The 22,062-nt window shown below is 42.0% G+C and overlaps 1 protein-coding gene across 3 annotated transcripts; it reads left to right on the forward strand.

The window, feature by feature from the left end:
- Positions 1-355: 355 nt before the first annotated feature.
- Positions 356-22,004, forward strand: LOC121634464 (cadherin-like and PC-esterase domain-containing protein 1). Of its 3 annotated transcripts, none has more exons than XM_041977108.1 (18): positions 356-1,112; positions 3,812-3,881; positions 4,088-4,232; positions 4,302-4,426; positions 4,511-4,583; positions 5,421-5,561; positions 7,113-7,217; positions 7,374-7,477; positions 7,551-7,606; positions 11,577-11,763; positions 11,832-12,000; positions 18,424-18,523; positions 18,631-18,767; positions 18,851-19,071; positions 19,165-19,266; positions 19,357-19,444; positions 19,524-19,670; positions 20,021-22,004. In XM_041977108.1, the coding sequence occupies exons 1-18, from the start codon at positions 791-793 to the stop codon at positions 20,288-20,290; spliced, it is 2,562 nt and encodes an 853-aa protein (XP_041833042.1). In that variant the 5' UTR covers positions 356-790; the 3' UTR covers positions 20,291-22,004. The 3 variants fall into 3 exon arrangements, with proteins under 3 accessions (XP_041833042.1, XP_041833041.1, XP_041833043.1); XM_041977107.1 differs by having other exon boundaries at positions 357-1,112; positions 4,085-4,232; XM_041977109.1 differs by lacking the exon at positions 356-1,112 and having other exon boundaries at positions 2,948-3,881.
- Positions 22,005-22,062: the final 58 nt, after the last annotated feature.

The following is a 22,062-nucleotide window of genomic DNA, read 5'->3' on the forward strand; positions in this document are numbered from 1 at the left end:
GCCCCCCCAACTGCCCCCCCAATATTTATGTCTTTAAAATGAATCTCATAAAACCAAATTGCTTGAATGTTTAAAAGCACATGTTTGAATTGGAAAAATATTTTACCAAAGAAAAAAAAAAACATAATTTAAACTAAACTCTTTGGCACACGAAAAGCTTAGTTACGGCCCTGCGTCAGACACCTTTTGCATCCCGCTGCGCGACAGTGCACCAGTCACCACGCCTCGTTAATGAGACTGTATTCAGTCTGGAAGGGTGGAGTCATTAAGTAGGACAGGTAAGGCTATTTTTTCGCCATGTGATGCTCTAAGGCACAAAGTTTTTAAGTACAAATAAACTAGTTATAAAATAGATGTCTCCTAAAAAAAAAGAAAAAAGACGGATGACCGCGGCTTAGCACGCTCGCTCGTTAATTGCTTGCTAGCAGTACTCACTCCTGTTTTGTATTGTTAGAGCACATTTTCCTGATTAGTTTTGCTAACAGTTAACACAAAAGCAGTTTCTCCATGGCTCAGAAATGTTTAGGGGTCATTATTTTATGGGCTGAAGCCTGACTGGTGGTTCTATACGATGATTAGAGCAAAAGACCGCACAATGAAACCCTGTTACTCTACATCCATCCATACTGTAAGACATGTAACATAAAAAATAGGCTGCGCAAAATAACACGTGTCTGAATATAACCGTGCGACTTGTGTAAATGTGATAAATCACTTTATGTTGTTATAAGCTGTTTATATTATGCGATGAAAATAATGTAATTGTGATGCTTGAAATCCACAGGCCACGATGAAAAGAAAATTTAAAAGTGGAGACATTTCCAGTTTTTTTGGAAAGAAAGTGAGAGATGATGAGAAGGGGAAAGAGATGGGAGGAAGATGTGAGGAAGAAGAGATGGCAGAGACACCAGGAGGGTCACAGATAAAGAAAGCCACAGTAACAGATGAAGGAATGACTGAGTGTGAAGAAAGTGATGCAGGGGATGAAGAGGAAAAGTCTTCAGAATCACTGAGAGAGACAGAGGACAGCGGAGAAGAGGCTGATTTAGAGAAAAGAGAAAAGGAAGGCACAGAGTCAGGAAATCCACCCTTTATTCCAGCTGGACCACCTGGTATGTACAGTATCTATTCTCCATTTAGGTTAGTGCAGACATTAGATGTTACAATAAACAACATATTGTCAGTGAAATCTACAAGTGCATTAAAAAGCTGAAAAAAGCGTATAAATATATACATGTGTGCGTGTGTGTTCGTGTGCGTGTGTGTGTATGTATGTGTTTCTTTTAGATATATCAAGATGCAAAGATGACGCTGTAGTGCAGCCAGATTTAAAGACATTCCCTAAAACACTTCATGGAGCAGCAAAGAGGAGTTTCCAAAGCATTTGGTACAACACTTGGTCATGGCTTGAATATTCTTCTTCAAAAGATGCAGCCTATTGCTTTGCCTGCAGACATTTTGCTGTGTCAAAAACAAGTGTATTTGCATCAGAAAATGGATATAGCAATTGGAAGAAGGCCACATCCAAAAACAGTGGGTTCAACATACATGCTAAGTCAGATGCCCATGTAAATGCCATGATAGCATGGAGTCAGTACAAGAGTATGTCAAGTAAAGACACTTCTGTACTCAAAATGATGGGAGATGTTAATGAAAAACAAGTAACTGAAAACCGGGAGTACATTAAAACTCTTGCTGAAGTTTTGCTTTTGACAGCAACTCAAAACATTTCCCAACGCGGCCATGATGAAACTCAGTCATCAAAAAACAAGGGAAATTTTCTCGAGATTTTAGATCTTATCAGCAAACGTGATGCCTTTGTGAAACGACGACTGTCGCAAGGTCCCAGGAATGCTAAGTACACCAGTAAAGGCACTCAAAATGAGATTCTGGGGTGTTTAGCTGAAATGGTGAGAGAGGAAATTCTCAAGGAGGTCAAAGAAAGTGAACATTTTTCTATTTTAGCAGATGAGACAAAAGACATGAAAAAAAATGAGCAGTTGTCTTTAGTTGTCAGATATTATTATGATGGTGTGGTTCAGGAAAGCTTCCTGGAATACCAAAGAGCTGAACACTTGGATGCTGCCAGTTTAACCGAGAAAATAATATCATGCTTGGAGAAGTATGGATTGCAGTATAAAGAGAATCTGGTAGGCCAAGGCTATGACGGGGCTGCAGTGATGAGTGGCAGGTGTTCTGGTGTTCAAACAAGAATTAAGGAAGTTGCTAAATATGCGTTCTATGTTCACTGCAGTGCACACTGTTTGAATCTTGTGATTGTTGACTCTGTGAAAAGTGTCCCAGAAGCTGCATGTTTTTTCACTCTACTGGAAAGACTGTACACATTCATGTCAGGCTCATATGTTCACAATAAGTGGACTAATGTTCAAAAAGAAATGTTCAATGGACCACCTCGAGAATTACCTAAACTTAGTGACACTAGGTGGGCCTGTCGCTATGCTGCATGCAAAAACCTTATGGACAGGTTGACTGCAGTTATCAGAGTGCTGGAAGACATTTCAAATGAGGCTAATCCACAAAGAGCTGTAGAAGCAAGAGGATTACGCTCTCAGATTGACTTTAATTTCATAGGACTCCTTGTTGTCTTCAGAAAAGTCCTAGGTGAAACAAAGATTTTGTCTGAGATGCTCCAGTCAACCAAAGTGGACCTTACTAAAGCAGCTGACCTTACTGAAGCCCTCAGACATGCTCTAGAAGACTACCGCAAAGAGGAGAGCTTTGATGAGCTATGGGATGCAGTGACTGAAATGTGCAACAGTTGCAATATTTCTACCATTGCCAAATCAAAAAGATCCAAACAAACATCTATCAGACTGGCTGATAGCCTTGTAACTTCCACACTTGGACACCAAGCAGATGTCAACAGCAAAGATGCTTTCAGAATCAGTATATTCTTTCCCATTATCGACTCAGTGCTGGGTGAGATGGAGAGACGCTTCTCAAACTCCAGCTGTAACATAATGAGAGGTATACAAGCATTAAACCCATCAAACATTGACTTCTTAAAGGAGGACTTGGTGTTTTTAGTGGCTAAGGCATATGGCTCTGACTTGCAAGACTTAAAAACTGAGATGCGCCAGGCATTAAGACTTCTTGAAAGAAGCAAAGCAAATGGCAAAGTTTGCCCAACTAGTCTGACTGAGTTTGTGACGTTCCTGGAACCTTTTAAGGAAGTTTTCTTTGAACTATTTAGACTGTGCAAGATTGCCATTGTTTTGCCAGTGAGTACCGCAGGGTGTGAACGGAGTTTTTCTACTTTAAAGCTTGTCAAAAACCACCTGCGCTCAACCATGACAGATGATCGTTTAAGCAATCTAGCTATCCTTAGCATAGAGAAGCAGCGAGCCAAAGCAATGGATTTGGATGTCTTTGTGAGACGTTTTGCTGCACAGCACAACAACCTTCGCCTAAAGCTGTCTTAAAAGTAATGGCTGAAATCAGTCCTGTACAGTGATTTAAGTTATTTTTTTGTATTTCTTTTCTGTTTTATTTTTTTGGGGGGAAGAAGGCTTTCTTCCCTCCATTATAACAATTTTTTAAATCATTTTCTTACAGGATATACTAATACAATAAATAGCTTTAAAGAGTTTTGTGGGTATTTTTATTGACTGCATTTGATTATGGAGGATTTTCACATAGTTAAATGAGGACGTCAAGCATAGCCACCCTGCTTGGACCTCTTGCCTCTCCTTTGCCCCCCCATGTAATTTTTTCTAGATCCGCCACTGGTTCCAGAGCAGAAGATGCTGTTCATGTTTCATTAACTTTATGGTTCTGTTCCTCCTTTCAGAGTCAGATTTACCCATGAAGCTCCACTCCTGTGGATTGACCAATCACAAGCTTCACTTTCCTCTGGACAGGTGTGTAACTTATCAATTCAAATTTTACCTGGAAATTGTTCTGGTTCTCCAACTCCAAACTCTTAGAGGAAACACTAAACTTGCTCTGGTCTGGCTCTAATTTGGCTCTGATCTGAGTTTGATCCACCTCTGATCTGGGTCTGGTTCTTATCCAATTCTGATAAATAAGACTAAGACAAAGCTGTGTGTTTTTTGTTTGACAGTAGCTCTCCTTTCCAAGCCCCACCTCCTGCTCTGGTTGCCATGGTGAATGTTTACGTCCTGGTGACCTCTGTGACCCCTCTGACTTCCTTCATTCATGACATCAGTGTTGTGATGACCAATCAGCAGCTGAGGGGGCGGTCAGTGAAGGTGAAACGTCCTCTCATCATTGTAGCCTCTGGTTTTATTCCTACATTGATCTCCTCCTCTTCCTCCCAGATCACAGACTTCCTGCAGCAGCTTGGACCAACAACTTCCCATCATGTTTTGGGGCAGATAAAGAGGGTGATAGGGCAGGTGCTGCAGGCAGCGTTGACCAATGAGAAGCAGGAAGCCGTTGGCAGGTGCGCGCTGAACTTCAACATGCTGAGTCTGCTTGTGCATCTGTGGACCAGAACATGGACCAAAACTCATTCGCTGTGTTTCAGGTGTGTGTCGTGTTTCCAGATGCTCACCTTCACTCTGCTCTTCAGTGGCTCCAGCGCACCTGCTGTAGTCCAGGTAAGAGAAGACCCGTTTCTGAGACCAGTTAAATGTTCTGATCCGAGAACAGTCCAGAACTTTGATCAGTTTCCTTCTCAACCATCTCTTCTCGTCATGTCGGTCCTTCTGCCTTCTGCAGAGCCCAAAATTTTCAGAACTTTTCAGACATTCCTCAGTGGTGAACTCAGGAACTGGATCTGCTCATGGGAGACTATGTTGAAGGAAGAAGGTACCTGAAGTCCTAAGTGGAGTGGCATGCTCAGAACCTCCAGAAACTTCTGAGTGCTTCAGATTTCCTCTGAGAACTACAGCATCTCCTTAATCGGAGTCAGTTCAGTCTGGACAGAACCCTAGCCTGAAGGCCTAAAGGTCAGAACCTGAGCCTGTGGGCCAGAACCAGAGCCTGAAGGCCAGAACTGTGCCCAGACACGCATCAAGTTTGGTGGCCTCTGTAAACCACCAGAACTTCTCAGAATCCACAAAAACCCACATCGCTGCTTTTCCCAGAGAGGTTTGGTTCTGTTGTAGATCCTATGAACCGGCCCCAGTTTGATGTTGACTCAATCATAGAACTGGTTCTGGTTCTGCTGAACCCAAACTCCCCTTCAGGATTAATCCTGCCCTGGATTGGTCAGTACCGGACACACCTGGCTTTAGCGGCTGCTGTAGAACGGGTCTGTGGTTCTGATGGAGACACCTAAAGACACCTGGACCTGTGATGACATCATCATTTTGTCCACAGACTGAAGGAAACTGAGACCTTCATCTTCCTCCTCCTCTGAGGATCTTAGGTGTCCTGCAGGTGATGTCCAGCAGAGGACAGTCTGTCTTTGATGTTTGTTTTCTGGTCTTCAGGTGGACACAGAATTTACCTTCTCCGCTCTGAGGGACGAGGCCTTCGAAAGACAGATCACCAAAGACCGGATCATGGAGGACACTCTGCAATTCCTGCTGTCTCCATGGGCACACCTGTCCTCAGGGGCACAGAGGGAGCAGGTGAGTCCACTACAAAACTCATTAAAGTCAACAAACAGTACAAATAAATAAAAAAATCATGTGATTGATCGATAGAATTGATCTGTATGAAAAATATATTCATTATTATGGGGACTACTAACCGCCTTTGTTCTTCAGACCTCAGAGTTCTTCAAGGACGGTGAAGGCAGAGGAGAGACTGGTCAATCCCAGAATAAAGGGAGCTGCAGTAGTTCATTCTAGAAAAGATAAAAGCGTGAATGAGCCTTTCTAGGGCACCACAAGGAAGATAAGGCTTGACTCTACTAATAAGCCTCAAATGATGAAAAAATAGACTGGACCACTGCACTGACCTGCCTGTTGAATTTGAGGTTAAAATAAAAAACAACCCAAAAATTTTTAATTAAAAGGCAGGAAAATAAGTCCAGAGAGCCAACAGCACTGCTGCATCCTGCCAGTAGGTCAGCTTTTCCAACAGTAATGACCTCTGTTTTATTTTCATTTCTGCAGAGGAAATTCATCTCCGTCCATGTTTTAATGTCTCGCAAGTGTTTCTGTAGGTTTTCTATACATTGATCTCCAGCAGATTTTAAAAACAAATAAATCTTGATGTCGCCTGCATAGTAATGAAATGACATGTTATTTTTAAAATGGAAGTAAATAAAGAGAAAATAAAATAGGAACTAAAATGGAGCCTTGAGGTATATATCTTAAGATGTACAGAAAAAACTCCTATTTCCTAAATAGGACTCGAACCATTTGAGTACTGTGCTGTTCACAGCAACAGACTGTTGCAAACATAGTAATAAAATAATTATTACGATGTAATTACGATGTATTACGATGTAATAAAATCCATCGTATCGAAAGCAGCAGTGAGATTCACTACACACTGATCTGCAATCCTTCCTGTAAATCTTTCCATGTACAGTATGGCTGCTTCATTTGTGTTATATAAGTATGTATGTGCATGTAAGTGTGTTTATGTGCCAGTGGAAGTGTATGTATCAGCTGATGTGATGCTACACTAATCTGAGCTAAATCTCACTCACTGGTTGTCAATCAGTGAAACTCCTTCTTATGTGCTTTCTCACAAATCAGCAGACGTAAGACATGATTTCTGATTCTGGCTGCTACTGGCTGAGTTTTTATCCCACAGTGATGAGAAACACATCTTTGTAATCAGCAGTCTACGCTTTCACATGAAACATCGTTTGTGTGGTTTGCTTGAAGTGGAGATATTAGCAGAAGCTCTAAAGTGGACAAAGCTTCTGTCATGGTTTTCTTATATGCCCATATTGGGGTTTGAACTGTGTTTACTTTGGATGCCGATGCTTGGTGTAGAGTCTTTTAGCTGAGTTTTTCCAATCACGTTGCTATGCTACATGTTAGCATTGCTGCTTCCTGGTGTCTGCAGATATATGCTGGACTGTAGGATGAGCTGAGATCTGCTTCCTCAGAGGTTTTCCTGTCATTCTGGTTAAAACTAAACATTCTCTAAAATATGCAGTTGTCATGGCGACGAGTCAGCCATCTTCCTCTTTGATTAGAATGTGTTTTTCTCGTTGACAGTACGGTGGCTGCAGAGGGACACTCGGCGTTTGTTTATCACATGACGAGTTTCTTCTTCTGCTGCTCTTCCAGCAGCGCCTGAAGAAGCCGTCAGCATTCCAGTTGGTACGTTGATGGACGCGCTGTTCATTCACTCACACCTGCAGGCCTCTGATTGGTCGGTTCTGTGATGTTTGTGATGAAACCTACTTTGATGTCATCAGATGTTACAAAATCCTCAGGGACCTGATGATTACAGATTATCTGATGTTCTGTCTGCAGCTGTATCCCAGCTCTTCCTTCTCCTCCTCCTCCTCGGCTCCTCTCAGTATCTCAGACCTCCTGCTTAGGATTAGCTGTTACTATGAGCTGCAGACAAACAGCCGGTGAGAACCTGGAGCTTTCACGTGATCCAGTAACCAAACTCAGTCACATGACCCTGTTTCTTGTTCCCCACAGAGCTGGTAACACAGACCAGTCGACCAATATGCAGCCATCTTCTTCGCAGCATGAAGGTAAGCCGTTTACTGACGTTTGAGAACATCAGGGGCCTCATGTACAAAAAGTGCATATGAACAAAAACATTGCTGTTGGTCTGAAGAACTTGTGTTAATAACTCCGGGCATAAAGTGTAAAATGTCTTAAGTGGCCTCACCTTTTCTCTGTCACTTATTCTCTTGCAATTTTCTGATTGTGCAGCAAGGGGAATCTTAAGTGCAGCTCATTTAAATATGATTTGCATATTTAAATGGAAGCGTGGACAGGGAGGAGTCGGGTACTCCAATACGTGTGCTCTATTCCACACTGATAGAGATGTACAAAGGAAATGTGCTTGGATTCATGCGTGCACACCGATTCATACACCTGGATTTTTTGTGCATACATTTTCTGATTTTGAGCGTACACCATGTTTCAGTGGGAAATCCACGCAAGTCTTTGTACATTTTCTTTTTACTTAAACAAGTTCAGACATGCCCCAAAGTACCAAACATTTACTCATTTTAAGGATTTTAACCCTTTGATTATCCTCACAAAGGAAGTCCTGCAGGTGCAGAGGGACACAATCCTCGATATTAACCACGTGGCCAAAGAGTTGCAGGATGGAAATTGGGACAACACTAAAAAAGCATTGCTTAAAAAAATATAATAACTCCGCTTCTTGTGTGTTTCATAAGCGCTTCATCACTTCCAGACCTCCAGCCTTCAGTCTGCGTGTAACGGTTCAGCAAGCTGGACCACAAAAAGATCAGGACAGAGGGTTGGGTAAGAAAACAGGTTTATTATAAGGGACTGAATACTGCTCAGGAAATCCGGGTCTGGAGACGTCACCCACTGGCCTGTGAGAATAGGAGATCCAGGTGAGCAAAAGCGTGGCAAAAAATGGGGATGTAAGAATAATGACGTCTTACGTACCGGCCAAGGAGAGGAAGGACGCAGGGGGACTCGCTGTACTGGGAGGGCGGTGAGAGATCCACTGGGGCTGTGGTGATGTGAAGAGTGAGACAAGGCTGGTGGCAAAACTGAAGGGGAAAAACAGTTAGTTTGGCCTAAGAGCCCTGAGGTCCACTGAATCCTCTGGGGAGGAGATAGAGGACAGGTAATGTTAGGGGGGAATCTCCAAGATCACATCCACATCCAGATCCAAGTCCGAAGTCCTGTATCCAATATCCAAACAAGTAATCCAGTTATCCAAATCCAATAATCAAATCCAAAGACAGTCCAAGGGTCAATGCACAGACAGGTTCCAAACAATAGACAGCAAAGTTACCAGACAGGGGGCAGGCAGGATCAGGTATTCCAGGTCAGAAAACGGGTCGGAGATCAGAACACAGGCAGGCAATAATGGCTGGAAACGTGCAGGGTAAACCGAGACGATCTGGCAAAGGAGTGGTGCTGTGCACTGGTAAATAAAGCAAGCAGCGCAGGTGGAGCGCATCAACAATCAGGAGCGCACCGGAGGAAAGATGCCTTCAGGGATAGCTGGGAGAATCTAACCACAGGCAACCTCCGTGACACTGCGTCCCACTCTGCTGGGTCTTAGAATGAACGATTGAAGCTACTACACATTCTTTTACTGACTGCTTTGGGATGACTTTTTGGCACCATAACGTAGTGCGGTTCCATTACTTTCATTAGCTGCCTGAAGCCCTTGTCTTCAACAACGGAGTATGGTACATATCCTTGCAAATGAAACCGCAATCACCTCTATTATAGTGGACCCAGGCCGATGAGCCACATCATTGGTGAGAAACATGTTGAATCACATTGGATTTGGATGTTTAGAGAATGAAATGCTTTGGTTAATGACAGCAGATTTAATTTACAATTATCAACTTCCCTCTGGGATTAAAGTTTTTTTTTGTTTTCATTTAATTCTCACCTGGTTCTTATTGCAACTTTAGTGCATTAATAGCAGCAATTACATTGGAGAAACCAGACGTTGCTGCAAACTGCATTGTTTTGTTTGCCTGTTCTGCCCCAGTGTAGGAAACTTAATGTAACGTTGTGACAAACCAATGATGTTGTCTAACACGTCTGACAATGCGACTGAAGGTTGACTGCACGGCGCCGAAAAGGGGGGTAAAGGGGAAAGATTCTAGGGGCCCATGATTGACAGGGGCCCAGAAGGGCCCTCAATGCAATTGTAATACTAACAAAATTATCTAATAATCAATAGTAAACTTATAATCACGCAAACATTTTAATTACAGTGCATTGGTATCACTAAGGTTCTTTGTTTTGGAAACATTTGTCAGCTATGACTGTAATGTAGGTCAGGTCAGTAGTTTGGGACTCATCCTCCTGCTTTGCAGTAGGAACAGAGACATTTCTAGTGCAGCAGACTGGGTGATGCTTTCAATCCAATCAGAGAAATATTTACATTTTCTAGATATCAGAAGATTAACTAGCAACAACCATATAGCATCATATATGTTTCCACTAATGTAATGCTTCACCTGTGAGTCTACAGATCTGGAGATGAATTAGACTTCATGTGTTGCTACATGAGGGAGACGATGACGTGGAGGATTATAAGTCAAATAAATTTCTCTTGACATTGTTGGTGAAATGACTGAAAGCACCTTTAAGTAAAACAAAATAATGGGAGGCCACCAGAAATAATGATTGTGATGCTATTACACATGACATTACATGATTGGAGATACTATATAATAGAACAGCTGATAGAATAGAAAGCTGGACTTCAGGACTTGATAAGTGATTTTCCTCAGAGAAAGGACAGTGATGGTGAATGAGACTGCAAGAGCTTGACTCAGCAATAGTGTACCTTTACAACTCCTTGATATCTTATTACACAAAGTTCTACCTTTTAAAATGTGATTATTTAATTTTAAAGAGGCTCCCAGCCGTTGTTTGTCTGTAAATCTCCACAGTGGTTTGCTTGTGACTGTGTTACATTCTGGTCCTATAATACAACAAACCACGTGAGGTCCGGATAGTTTCTGTTTCTGAGCCTACCTACGTTATTTTACCATTTGCATCTGATTTAATGATGATAATGCTCGCAATACAAGAAATCTTAAAAAACGAGGGTCCATTTTGTTTTTGATAGTGATTTAGATGAGATTTGATTTGATTTCGTTTTCATGTAAGAGGTTATTTTGTATTTAAGTTTTGTATTTGTAATTTGTTTTGTATTTATCATGAGATAATTAATTAAGTATATAAAAAAAGATAGATGTGTTTTTAAATATAAAGCATACATCTTGCAGCAAATAATTGCATCTAAATTAACTTCATTGTGTTTTTAGTGCCTCCCCATGCCAAGCAGTCTGTCATTTTTTTCTTTTAATTTCATTTCTTTTAATTGAATTTCTTTTAATGCTATTTTGATGGTCAAAGTCGTTCACAATAAAACAACATATTTCAGTGGTTTTACTCTGTACCTTCAAATTTTGTGTGTGCGGCTGGTCTGAGTTGCTGTGAAGGTAGGAACATTTTCCGGTTTGGTTTTTATGAATCCTAAAAGTTGACTAGAAATGGTGTACACTGGTTTTTGTATGTAGGCCAGATTTAGAAATGAGGGCCCTGGTGTATGGTCGAGGTGAGACGATTGTCCTGTCTTGACTATTTGTTCTTGATCAGATATATCTGACTCCATCCAGTAGAGGGCGCTACTGCAGTATTTATAAAGTGAGAGGAATACACTGGCTGATCCCATTGAGATCACAGTTCCCACATGTCCACCCAGATCTAGTCCATTTTTAATATTTAAGAGAAAAGGCAGGTTTATGTCTCAGTGATCTAACCGTTGCTCAGATGGACACAATTTAAAATTCTGATTGTCATGATTCATGGTTTAAATGTAGAATCTAAAGGCAGATGTTGATGTTTGCATCAATGTTTTTCAGAGTTGGTTTAATAATGTCCTGTTATTCTGTTGACTGGTGACAAAACTGACCCGGTGGACCAAAGTCTCTGCTGAGTCGCTCTGTGATTCGTCAGTGCCTCTGTGTGTCTCAGGTGTGTGCGTGGATCCCCACCTACGACAGATCTACACAGACCCCCCCCTCATCCTGACTCCGCCCTTCAGCCCCTCAGTGAAGGAGTATCACACCGAGGTGACATTTGACACGGTGATGGTTCGGATCCGGCCAGAACCGGTCAGCAGCACCTGCAGGGTTCACCTGGACGAGCAATGTGGACCAAGGTGAACCTGGCCCCAGTCAGCTGACCTCTGACCTCATAGATCATGTCTTTAAAGCCTTTTCTGTTCAGGATGGCCAACTATCCAGTTGGCCTAGGCAACGGCAGAATCAGCATCCTGGTGACGGGGGGTTTCGAGCAGAAGGTGGCTGTCATGACGATTTACACAGTCCACGTGCACCGAGAGAGTCGGCCCAGCATGCCCATGTTTGGAGATCATGTGATGTGCAGCTTCGTGCAGGTGAGTCAACTGGAAGTGATGTCACACGTTTGCAGGACTCCCGAGATCCAGTTGGATCGGGCCCTTTTGAGTGGTCCCTGTCCAGCTTGAGCACTGGCCTCTGGTTCTGATTTATTTCTGGGTCCAAGTCCAGGAGCAGAGGAATGTTGGCGGCTTCATCTGGGTGTTATTTCACTTTTAAATTCTCCTCACAGCCTGGCGAGGCATGAGGCTGCATTCAGAACAGCTTCCACATATTGATCACGTTACCATCAGCTTCACGGTTCTGACCCCACACGGGAGGGTTGTTCTTCTGATCCAAATGTCATGAGTGAAGATAAATCTCATCTCAATGGGGGAGAGAACAAGCTTTCTGCTCTCTGATCTGACACTGAACTTCCTGAAAGCAGAGTTTTTTAAGAGTTGTTTAACCTGATTTGTTACCATGGTAACAGACGCTGAGTAGCTGTACTCAAAGTTCTCTTCAGAGGTTTAGTTTAAAGCAGCTTGATTTCCTGGCGATGGGAACGTGACCAGTGGTCGAACTGGATGTCAGGTTTTCATCCAGAACTTTAGTAATCTGAAGAAGAAGCAGGCAGGGAGGCAGACGAGGACCAGAGCCTCGGCACAAGAAAACTACAGAAAACAGAGTTAAGCAGGTCAGTCATGTTGAGAGATTTTACTCATTCCTAGACATATTTAATGAATTCCTATCACTATTAAATACATTTTTATGATTGCTAATTCCAAGGACAATTTAATTAATTTGTAGGACTGTTTAATCATTCCTGGAAATGTTTCATTAGGTCCTAGGCATTAGGTATTTCTTTCATTTTTAGGACAACTTTACTAGTTTGTAGATGTATTTACTGCATTCCTAGGACTATTTATTATATTTTCAGGGCAATTTTAGGTATTCCTAGGAATACTTGACTAATTTCTAAAAGTATTTAATGAATTCCTAGGACTATTTAAGAAATTTTGAGGACTAAGTCACAAATTCCTAGTACTATTTAATTAACTAACAGGATTAATTTACTAATTACTAGAACTATTTAATTCATTCTTAGGGCAACTTCACTAACTCTTAGGACTTTAATTAGTTCCTAGGACTATTAGGAACTAAAGTTGCCCTAAACTATTTAGGGAAACTACCAATTAATAGGACTATTTTACTAATCCCTAAGAATACTTTAAAAATAGCTAGGAATACTTTACTACTGCCTAGAAGTACTTAATAATTTCCTAGTATTATTTATTTGTAGGACTACTTTTCTAATTCCTCTAATACCTCTTTAATTCTACTTTTCTAATTCTAATACTTTTTCTAATTCCTAGGACTTAATTAATTCCTATGACAATTTAATTAAATCCTGCTTCACTAATTCATAATTCATTGATATTAATTAAACAATTTTTATGAATGGAAAATGGATAGTACTTATATGGCACTTTCCTAGTCATGTGTTGACCACTCAAAGCACTTTTACACCAAATCGCATTCAACCATTCACACACTCACTCATACAGCACTTTTATTGTTAAATAAGTGTTTTGTGCTATCATTCACTTTCATGCCCCAGTAGACACAGCCGCCCCCCTATGTTTACATTCATTCCTAGAAGAATTAACAATAAATGTTTAGGACAACTTTACTAATTTATATAATTACTGCATTAATTCTTGGAACTATTCAAATACTTCATAAAATTTTTTAATTAGGTCCTGGAACACTTTTACTAATTACTATTTTAGTAAATCCTAGGACTATTTAATTAATGCATAGGACCGTGTCTCTAAATACTATGACTATTTATTTAAATCCTAGAACTATTTGATTTAGTCCTAAGGCAACTTTACCAATTAATAGAACTATACTAATTCCTAGAACTACTTAATAAGTTCCTAGTACTATTTCATAAATTTTTAGGGTTACCTTTCTAATTCCTAGTATTACTTTACACATTCCAAGATGAACTGGGCTGCTATTCTCTAGTTTCCACTGAAAGTAATGTGGTTTTCTTTTAGGAGGGGATAACATTTTCTACTGTGTTCCAGGTGAATTTACTCTGACACAGTAACACATATCTGGATTCCAACATCTAAAGACTCAGTTGTTTAAGGAGCATTTCCACACTTAGCCTAACTCTTCTACTAACAGAATAAGTTAGAAAAATTTGTCCAGCTCTTTGGCTCAACCAAGTACTGAATAAGCTGTGTGCACTTATGCCCTAGTTTATATTGTTTGATGAATTTGGGATCTTGTATTTAAACAAAATTACTTACAAAAACTACAAAAAACTACACTGCCTCTACATGACACCACCTGGGTCCAACTGGACTCACAGCAGTCTGACTACCATTTAATAATGATGTCCCATCTTGTCTGAATTCTTGCTTGTTTTGTTTTTACTCTCAAATGTAAGTTGCTTTGAATAAAAGCGTCTGCTAAATGACTGTAGAATAGAATAGTAATCTCACATGTCTCAGCTTTCTGTTGAGACCAGGATTAAACATACAGCCCTGTTAGTTGTGAAGATATACTTCATTGACTCTGTGTGATTTCAGGCAGGAAGCAGAAAAATAGGCCTGGTGATGAAGAGACACCTTTAAATCGGAAGGAATTCAGAACTCAGATGTAACTGGAGTTTGGGTATGAAACTTTTGCTTGGGTTTCTCAGTCAGCCTGAGATGTGATGTGTGTGGGGGCCAAAAATGAAGACACAAATGTTTGGCATCCCTGGCACAGAAGGAATGTGGTGGAACATGTGGGATGTGGTTCCTTCTTCCAAAAGAAAGCGCCATAACGTTTGGGATGATGGTTTCAGCTTCTCATCCCAATCAGAACCTCCCACCTCCCAGACTGAACATGTGCAGAAGGAGAACTCGTTAAATCTGGTTCTGATCCGCGTCAGTAAACTGAGACCAAAAAGGTTGAGTTATGTAGCATCACTGAGAAGCTGTGGGCCCTGCCCCCAGGTGGCCCCTGCACCCTTCAGCCATTCTCTCTGATCCACCTAAAGGCCTCAATTAGAGGAGGGCCAGGTGAGGAGGGCAGGTGCTGCTGGGGGCAGCAGGGCCCCTGGCCAGCCCCTGGGGAACAGATGGCCCATTGATGCTGTGTGTCCTTTGAAGTGGCGTGAAGATGAAATGAGAGAACAGGTGTGTTCCGGTGAGGCTGCAGAGCTGAAGTCAGATTTAATAAAGTTTGAATGAGGTCACATGATGTACTGTGGCTCCGCCTCCTTCAGCCTAGGATGAAAAATTTGTTTTAGTTTTATTATTCATACCAGGTGGATACCAATGGTGACCCTCTCTAACCCCAAGAGGAATTCGTCATCAGACTTCCTGATGTTTGTTATGCTGTCATGTGACACGTCAGAGGTGGGAGGGGCAAACGATGCTCCTCTAGGATGCCATGTTGTTGTGATGTGCTGTGGTTAGCCAGGTCTCTGTAATGCTATGTATGGTGGCAGGTTCTCCTTGGTCCTGCTGATATCTGAAGGAAATGTTGATCAGGAAACAAAGGGGGAAATAAAACCACTGTAGTGGTTTTTGGTGGATTCGGTTCTCTCTCCAAGAGATAAAACCACATCAAGACACATGAGAAATAATGTTAATGTTTGTGTTAAACTAAACATGTTCATTCTTTTATTTTTAAATAATTTATTTGTTTATTGTTAATATTTCTCTTTATTTACATTCTTGAATTTATTTAGCTTTTAAATAATTGTAAATACATTTATGCATTAGGAGGTTAATGACCTCTAGAGGTGGTCTCTAATAAACCAGTTCTGTGGAGGCCAACGTAGTTCGGTCCTGGTCAGGTGGTTTAGGCTGCATTCATCCAGACTCTCTTATGTCTTCAATCATCCAATAAACACCAGCGGTCAGCAGCAGAATCAGCTCTGACCCACAGACAACGCATCTCCATGGAAGCAGAAAATAAACTGATTTATTGTTCCAGAGAAATGATCATCTACTAACTGATCAGTTTCGTGTTGCCATAGAAATGGATTCAGATTTATGTGTGTTACCTCGGAGGGATTTGAAGCGTTTCTTCTTCTTCTCCTTCTCCATAAGACTAAAAGTTTCCTCTGCTTTTGTTTCTGACCCGCGGATCTGTGAGATTGATGAGGGGCGTTCCAGGCGACGTGGCGGCTTGGCCTGAAACGTCTGCTTGTTGTGGGATGAAAGCCTGGCGGTGCGTTTGGTGTCCCGCCGTCCGTCCCAGTCCCAGAGTTTACTCTGAGCTCAGGTACGAACAAGAAAATCCCTGTTAAGTTTTCTTGTTGCACTTTGTTGCGAGCTGTGTCGCCAGCTTGAGGAATGTGACGCTGCCGCGAGAAAACCTGTGGCAGCACAAGAAGAAGAAGAAGAAGAAAAGCAAGTGTTTGGGAGGACGTGGAGGACGGCGGTGGCTGTGAAGTCAGAGCCAGACATGGCAGCTCCGAGGGGCCCCTGAACCTACCTGAAGGGTTCATCTGACCTCTGACCTCTGATCTGATGAAGATGAAGAAACGGTGCTTGGATGAGGAGGAAGACTAAAAGATGAGGAAAACTAGGAGTTAGAGGATGAGGAAGAGGAGGAAGACTAGAAGGAGGAGGAGGGAAAAGACTGGGAGTTTGAGGAGGGGGAAGATCATAACATTAAAAGTGAGCAGAAGAGGAGGTGAAGATGAAGACCAGAGGCCTCATTTGTAAAGCGTAGGAACAAAAACGTCAAATATTGTCAACTTTTGCAATTTATGAAAACTAAACTTGCTACCTCCTCGCAACTCTGACCCAGGTATACGCACAAAATCTACACAATCCACTATTACCGTTCACACCACATGTTAGATATTAAAGCTGTTTGTAGAAATAAAGATGCACATTCCATATTTATTCTCCTAAGATCCACGCTCGGGGGAAAATCAGGATTTGATATTAATAAGAAGCTCAACCACTAAAACATGTTCTGTCATTGTGAAACAAAACTTGCATGTTATAAAATCCTTCCAGCTAAATAAGGTGCCAGTCTGCTGCCAGCATGTAGCAGTCAGTGTGGAAAGTAGCTTTGGTCCTTCATTCCAGCAGAGCGGGACCAGACTGGAGGCTGGAGGTCTAGAAGTGATGCTACGCTAATGAAACAAACAAGAGGAGGATTTCTTTCATTTATTTATTCTTACACAATGCTTTTTTATTGTTGTCCTCATTTCTGTCCACACGGTCTTTATTTCCTGCAACTCCTCGGCCACCTGGTTAATAGTGGTGATTGTGTCCCTCTGCACCGCCCACCCAGCTCGAGCACCGCCCACCCAACTGGAGCACAGTCCACCCAGCTGGAGCACCCAGCAACATAAAAGAAATATTATTTAATTCTAAATAAACTGCTTCCAATCTCAGATGTATCTGTACATATTTTTCTTATAAATTAAAACAAATTACCAGCATCTTTTCTGTCATTTTGCTGATGCTTTTCTCCAAAGCGTTTTACCCCTGTGGGAATCGAACTTCGATCTCCCGGATGGCAAATGGCAGACGGATGCTCTACCGACTGAGATATCTAGCCGGATGTTCCGATGCCTCTGGCGTGTCTTCCCTTCTGACACTGTGATGACAGCATCTCCACCTGCTGCCACTATTCTGCCTTTCTGACACCAGTAATGCCCACACCGTGCCCACCAATTAAACATTTTTACCTTTGTCAACGTGGTCCATCGGGATCTCTGTCTCACACCCTGAAAAATTCCACTTCTTAACTCTTTTGCCCACCCAAGCCATAATGGAAATGATGTGATGAATATGTATTACAGGCGTCCACCTGACCATTTATAGCCACCATGTGGGCGGAGCAAGGCGTTCCCTCACGTGCGCCTGCTTTAGAGTTGATTCTGATTTATAAACGGAAACAGGCGTGGTACATGTGTGCGCACACTTTGATAAATCTGAAAGTAGAAGTGTCAGCATTTCCTTTTTGCGCTGCAAACGCAGCCTGTAGTTTGCTTTGCTATGCTCAGTCTGATAAATAAGGCCCCTGGAGTCTTCATCAGAGGTTCTAAAACCTGAGTCCCGGTCCTGAAACCAGATCCTGAGATCAGATCTTGGACCAACCAATGTTGGTTAAGGCTGAGCTCTTGTCAGCACTGACTGAAACACCATGGAAACACTGACTTGTCTCAGTGTTTCCACGGAAACACCGCTTGCTACCTACTGTCCCCCGTCCTACCTACTGTCCCCCATCCTACCTGCTGTCCCCCGTCCTACCTACTGCCCCCCGTCCTACCTGCTGTCCCTCGTCCTACCTGCTGTCTCCCATCCTACCTGCTGTCCCCCATCCTACCTGCTGCTCCCCATCCTACCTACTGCCCCCTGTCCTGCCTACTGTCCCCCATCCTACCTTTTGTGCCCCCCCCCCTCCAACCATCTCACCTGCTTTTCCATCTATTGTCTGTGTTTCAGGACTGTGGTCTCCTGGTCCAGCCTGGTGTCTCCTGTGGTCTTCAGCCTCACATTACGTCTCAGATTCCAGTTCAGACCTGCAGCTCAGGACATGTCCCAGGTCTGATGTCTCACCTGTGTCCATCTCACATGTCTGTCTCTATCTCACCTCTCATCTCTGTCTCACCTGTCTCAGTCTCACCTTTAGTCTGTGTCTTTGTCATTCAGGCCGGTGGGTGGTTCCGTGTCTCAGCTGTTCTGACAACAGGACGTGTGATTGGAGAGAGGTTGCCTGGCAAGCAGATGGCTGTTACCACAAGGTGGTGCCCCGCCCTCTGCTGCAGGAGTGTATGAGTGACAGGAAGGTGAGGTCATCTGATCTCAGGTCTCTGATCGGGTTGGTCTCTGTCCTGAAGGAGACGGCTCACCTGTGGTTGCTGCCCCTCAGGTGTTGTTCATCGGGGACTCAACCAATCGCGGGATGATGTACTTCCTAATGGAGCGAGTCAACTCCAGTCTGGAGGACTGGGAGAAAGCTCACGACACGCTGGTTTACCCGTACCTGAATGGAGGACGGACTCAGGTCAGCTACTCATATTACCCTCAGTTCTGGCTGGACAGAAAGCGAAGGCCGACGTTCAGGGAGGCGCTGCTGCAGCTGCTCGCCAGGTGAGAGGAAGTTACCTGTCAGGTAGAGGTGGGAACAAGTGAGTTCATCTTTACTGCTGCTTGTAATGGTCCTCCATGATTACTTCTGTAAAGGTCCCGACCTCTAGAGAATTCTAATCGGACCATTCTGGTGGTGGGTGGAGTCCAGTGGCTAAATACCAACCATCTGAGGACAGTCCAGGAGGTGTTGGACAGGTAAGAGTCACTGACACAGGTTTCATCTAGCAGTAGACCTCACACTGATCCCTGATAAAAAATACTCCACCTGCTCCTCCTCTTCCTTAGAGAGTTTCTGGGTAACATCCTGGTGGTGGTGAAGTCTCTGGGCCTGGGCTTCCATCTTCCTGTGGACGGGGTCCGGTCTTTGAGCCTGGTCGGTGTGTCTCCTGCTGCCACTTAAAACCATGTACATGTTGAAGGTTATCAGACCTACTGATGTTCTCCTTTTCCAGGTGGAGATACAAAACCTGTTTAAAGAGAACAAAAATGTCATCGCCGCTGCAAAGCATCATGGGTATGAGGTCATTGACACGTTCAGCATCACGATGGGTCGATACAAAGAATTCCTGCAGGGACGATGTGCCTGCCACTTCCACGAGGTAACTGAACAATCGGCTGATTTATCCCGAAAATCCGCCGATTTATCCCAAGAGTCAGGATTTTTCAGTAATCCAAAGTTATTTTTATTCTCCCCAAATTCTTTTCTTAGTTCCCAAAAGCAAAGTTCCAGTTCTAATCAGTTTGTCATTTTTAAAAGTTGCATTTTCCCAAAACATAAATTCTTGTTTCCAAAAGAAAGTTTCTAATTTACTGAACCATTTGCCAAAACAACTGATGCTGTTCAAAATGGAAACATTCAAGTTCCTAAATGAAAGATTCCAGTTCACAGAGTTTGCAGCTGGTGGCCTGGTCCAGACTAACTGCCTCAAACCAAATCTCCTCTTCTCAGGTAGAAAAGTTTAGGTCCTTGAAGACATCTGATGACTCACAATCTTTCACCAAAAAGGTCGGACCTGCTGGAGTCAGACCTGCCAGAGCTGGATCAGAATTCCAACCTACCGTGCTGGACACGGACCAGGAGACTGGGTCCAGTCCCCAAAGCTATCATGTTAAAGGACCAGTGAACCAGGTGTACTCTGAGATCCTGCTGAGCCGCCTGTGTCCCAAAGCCAGGGACGGGGGAACAGGTGAGACTCACCTGTTTCTGGACCGAGATTGAACCGGCTGATGCATAATCATTCAACAGTTTTTCCCGATTTCAACTAGAGAACGAGAACAATCATAAAGGTGGAATTCCAGGAGTGTATGTACCGAAAACTTAGACAATAAAAAAGCTGCAGAGGGAAATATGAAGGTCAAAAAAACTGATTATCAGATTATTTAATTTAAAGGTTATTTAATTATTAAAAAAGAGAGAATGCTTTTTTCACTGAACTTTTTCAGAACGTAAAGTGGCGTCGATCCTTCAGGCGATGTCTACGTACGGCTTCACATTGGTTCATCATGTTCACCAGAAATATTATGTTTCATCCAAATGATGGTAAAATAAATCTGTATTAAGGGTTCGGATTACCTGGTCATCTGATCATAAATGGTCAGATGACCAGGTAAAAGTCAAATTATCAGGAAACACTTTCATATGATCAATCAAACTTCTCTGTAAACTAGATGTTGTTCTCTGCCTACAGTTTAATTTCAACTAAGTAGTCCTTCAGTACTTGTACTAGCTGCTGTTTAATGGGCACTAACTAGTCTCTAAGATGGTTTTTATTACTGCAGGTAACTAGTAAGTGTAGTGTGCTAACTTGTTTCTGGGTCTAACAGGTAGTTTACTTACCCAGTAGTATTAACTAGTGTTCATTAATGCTAATTATTATTAAAAGTTTACTGAATAGGTTTTAGTTTAAAACCAACTTGCAAAGAAACTAGTTTTTAACATTCATTGGTATAATTGTACATCTGCATCAATCCAATGAACACTATTCTGATGAATACTAACAGCTGTAGCATAACTCATTTACCACTTCTCACACTAACCAGGATTGAGTTAAAGTTAGTGTCTGTTTATTCTTTCATTAATTTTTCAGTCATGAACTAATTCATGACCTAGCTTAACTGGTTCCTAACACATATTATGTGGTGAGCAGAAGCCAGAAATAACTAATTAACATTAACAAGTCTCTGAAGAAAAATAACTAGGATACATTTTTAGTTATTTGCCACAAACAAATCTTTTATTAACGCTAATTAGTATCTGGTTCACCTTACTAAACAAGTCTTATATACAACAGCAAATGCACTATTTGGTGCATATTAACTATCTAGTCTATTAGGAATGGTAGTCTCTTGACCATGCTAACTAGTTTCCAAAACATAGTAAACAACACACTCACTAGCCTCCTGTGCACACTAACTAGAATCCTATACAAACTTTCCCACCTGTTCATCATTAACTAACTATAGTTGCACAGTAACTGGTTTTCTGGTCATACAATTATTTAAAGTAGACTAAAATCTATCTGGTGCTCATTAACTAGTCTTTTATTCGCAGTAGTCTTTCATGGATATTAACTAGTTTTTTGTGTCTAGTAACTAGTATCTGGTGAACTATCCAATCACAGGAGGCCTCCCAATGTCCATGTGCTGCTGTTTGTATCTGAGCTGTGATTGGGCGTCTCATCAGAGTGTTTATACTGGGCCTGGTGATTGATTGGTTGATTGATTATTGTATATTGGATCATATCAGAACCAAAGACTGGATGGAAACCGCGTTTATCACTAGAACCACTCGTCTTATCTTATTTCTTGTTGATATATTTTCTATATTTTTCTACAGATGTTGATTTATTTTTTTCTGAACTTGTGTAAAAACATATTTATATAAAATCTTAAGCAAAAGCTGAAGAAAATATTTCCTATTAATATTAATAAAATATAAATAATCTGATTTCATGTTTCTGTTTTTACTTTTAATTCTGAGTGAAGTTCTGA

This window comes from Melanotaenia boesemani, chromosome 23 (genome assembly GCF_017639745.1).
Source record: "Melanotaenia boesemani isolate fMelBoe1 chromosome 23, fMelBoe1.pri, whole genome shotgun sequence".
NCBI lineage: Eukaryota > Metazoa > Chordata > Actinopteri > Atheriniformes > Melanotaeniidae > Melanotaenia > Melanotaenia boesemani.